We start from the raw sequence: 3393 nt of genomic DNA, 5'->3' as shown, positions 1-3393 counted from the left end.
TAGGAAACATGCAGACTGGTTTGATGAATGCAACAAAGAGATCATGGCACTCATTCAAAAGAAAAACCTGCTGTTTCAAAAAACCCTGAAAGAAAGATGCACAAGAGCAGCAAGGGACAAGTACAAAAGTGTAAAATCTAAATTTCCAAGAAAACTGCGGAAAATGAAAAACGACCGGTGGATGAAAAAAGCAGCTGAAATTCAGAACCTGGCAGACAGAAATGACTCTAAAGCGTTCTTTGCATCGTTGGAGGAAGCGTACGGACCACAGGGTGCCTGCTTGGACCCTGTGAAAAGCATTGATGGCAGTGTGCTCCATACTGAGAAACACACGATAATGGAGAGATGGAAGAAACACTTTAAACTTCGAAACGTGTGCTGAAGATGGAGCTGATAACATACCTCAACTGCCTATTAGACACCAAATGGATGATTTACCAACAGCAGATGAACTTGACATGGCCATAAAGAGGACAAAGAACGGAAAAGGCTAGAGGACCAGACACCATACCACCAGAAGTTTGGAAGCATGGTGGAGCAGCCCTGAGAAGTCAATTGCTACAACTTTTCCATAACATCAGGACATCAACAACAGAAGTTCCCCAGGATTTCAAAGATGCCAACATTGTGACAGTGTATAAGAGAAAAGGGGACAGAGCTGAATGCATAAACCACAGAGGAATCTCCCTTCTGTCTGTTGCTAGGAAGATTATAGCCAAAATCCTACAGTACAACTACAGGCCTTGGCTGAAGACATTCTACCGGAGAGCCAATGTGGATTCATGGCCAACAGATCCGCACAAGATACGATCTTTGCCCTCCGACAATTACAGGAAAAGTCCACTGAACAACGTCAACCTCTCATTGTCACCTTTGTAGATTTTAGCAAAGCCTTCGACACAGTTGATATAGACATGCTTTGGAAGTTACTGAGACGCTATGGTTGCCCACAGACCTTCAAAAGAGTACTGCGCAGTTTCCATGATGGCATGATTGTTAGCGTTTGCAGAGGCGACGGATGCTCAGACTCCTTTAGCGTTGGACACGGCGTCAAGCAAAGCTGTTTCCTCGCGCCAACTCTATTTACAATCTTCCTTGCTGCTGTTCTGAAAAGCATGCTTGAAGAACTCGGTGAACCAGAACTGATGGTGACCTTTTCAACCTCAGACGATTGAAAGCAAAAACCAGGACACATGAGTTATTGATCAAGGAACTACACGTTGCTGATGATTATTCAGCACTTGTGACCCACAGCCCCCAAGCAATGCAAGATTTAGTGGTAGCATTTGCCGAGGCATGTAAGAAATTTGGACTGACAATCAAAATCAAGAAGACTGAAATTTTGATTCAAGACACCCGTGGCACAAAGATTAATCCCAGAGAAGTACTTCTGAATTGTACCCCATTGGCGGAAATTGAACAGTTCACCTACCTGGGCAGTACCATTACGAACACTGGAAAAATCGATGAAGAACTGTCAAAACGGATCCAAGCGGCTGCATCAGCCTTCGGAAAATTGAGAGACCGTCTGTGGAATCAAAGAGGAATCAGATTAAAGACCAAGACGAAAGTGTACAGAGCTATTGTCCTACCACCACTCCTGTACAGCTTTGAAACCTGGACTCTTTACAGACGCCACTTCAAGAGATTAAATCTGATACAACCAAGGCACCTCCGTCATCTAATGGGCATCTCTTGGAAAGACCCTGTATCGAATTTTGAAGTACTAGAAAAGGCTAAAATGCCCAGTGCTGAAGAAATAATCGTACTAAACAAACTGAGATGGACAGGACATGTCACGCGCATCTCAGACAACAGCCTGCTTCTCGCATTATTAGAGATAGACTTCTGTCATCAATTCTGAAAAAAGTTGCATTGTCTATAATATAAATCTCACCTGTCTGTTTAAATATATGTATGTATGTATGTATGTATGTACGCCTAAAACTTTCAATAGAGGCGACAGATTTTCACGAGATCGTTAACGTTTTGAAGCTCGACCCTTCGGACGACAAATATCGGAAAATTGGCTAAAAACATTAATTCCTTCACCTTCAACTGGACACTTTTCTACAGGGAAAGGATCTTTTTTCATGGATATTTTCGAAAGTCATCTCCTCTTTTCGATTGTCTAGCCTTAATTTAAACCGTCGCCACTTCCGGTTTGGTGAAAGGCGCAGCAGCAAAGGCGTCACTTTTTTCACGTTCTTTTCCTCCTTAGCGGTACAGGTTTGAGCCTGCCTTCCTACTTCCACATTTTTTTTTCTCAACACACACCTCCAAACATCCGGGCAACGCCAGGCACCCAGGCTAGGTCTAATAAATTCTGGTTCGTTCGATTTTCAGGACGTATCTGAATGATTTTGTTTAGTTTTTCAATTCGTAAATAAACTTAAAAAAAAAAATCATCTGCCAGAATTCAAATTTCGATTCCGATCCATCGAAATAAAATCATAACTTTTTTGAGTCGTAAACCATTTTAGTTTTAGAGGAAAAGATAAATGTCGTTCCAAAGAAAATGGCAACATCAATTCAAAGAAGCCTTTACTTTGATTCGACTGTTTTTTCTTAGTCTGTATTCTTGACACACCGATTCCCGTCAGATCACCGAAATCAAGCAACGCTGAACCTCGTCAGTCCTAAAATGGGTGACCATTTCGCAATTCCAGGTTCTGTATGTGTTCCCCGCTTATCTCAGCATCGTTTCCAGTTAGTCTTGGGCCTCATCTCGCCACTGGACTCAAGCAGTGCCAATTCAGGAGAGGTGTAGTTGTGATTGCGCAACCCTTGCCTCATAATCTCACCCGCACAGGGGTGTCTATTGTCTCTTGAATCAGACGCATCGATCGACATCCGTGTTATGCTTTTCTTTTCTTTTCAATTCGATTATTATCTTAATAATATTTAATATTTATTAGACACTGACAATCCACCGTTACCTTTTGAAGCGTAACGTTTGGGTCCTGTTCCATAATACAAAGAATTCTTCATTTAAATTTTTTGTTATTCGGTGTCATTAGATTTTGGACAAAAAAATTAGACATTTTATATGCTTTCCACCACACGCATTGCATATAACATTTTTATTTACGTAGATTCGACAGTCGCTAGCCGTGATATGCTTTGTTTTTCTCTTTAATCAGATTATTGTTTTTTTAATATTTTATTATTTTTTTTTAAATATTTATTAGACGCTCGCATTCTTCCGTTACGTTTTGCAGCGTAACGTTTGGGTCCTGTTCCATATTAACAGTTTGTAGTTTGTGTTATTCCGTGGTTCTGCGATTTGGAACATTCATGCGTCTGCAATGCTTTATCCAGGAGCATAAACATTCCACATGACCATAAACTATTACAGCACTCCTTTTTATAAGTTCATGCATCGAACAAATA

The 3393-nt window shown here is 41.0% G+C and overlaps 1 protein-coding gene across 1 annotated transcript; it reads left to right on the top strand.

Moving 5' to 3' along the window:
* Positions 1 to 782: 782 nt before the first annotated feature.
* Positions 783 to 1175, top strand: LOC145263295 (uncharacterized). The gene has a single exon (XM_080120376.1). The coding sequence runs from the start codon at positions 783 to 785 to the stop codon at positions 1173 to 1175; it is 393 nt and encodes a 130-aa protein (XP_079976502.1).
* The last annotated feature ends 2218 nt before the right edge of the window (positions 1176 to 3393 follow it).

Source organism: Euprymna scolopes, chromosome 38 (genome assembly GCF_053919585.1).
Source record: "Euprymna scolopes isolate OS-2025 chromosome 38, ASM5391958v1, whole genome shotgun sequence".
In the NCBI taxonomy this organism is placed as follows: domain Eukaryota; kingdom Metazoa; phylum Mollusca; class Cephalopoda; order Sepiida; family Sepiolidae; genus Euprymna; species Euprymna scolopes.
Note: the sequence above shows the minus strand (reverse complement) of the source record. Positions and strands in the feature narration are given on the sequence as shown.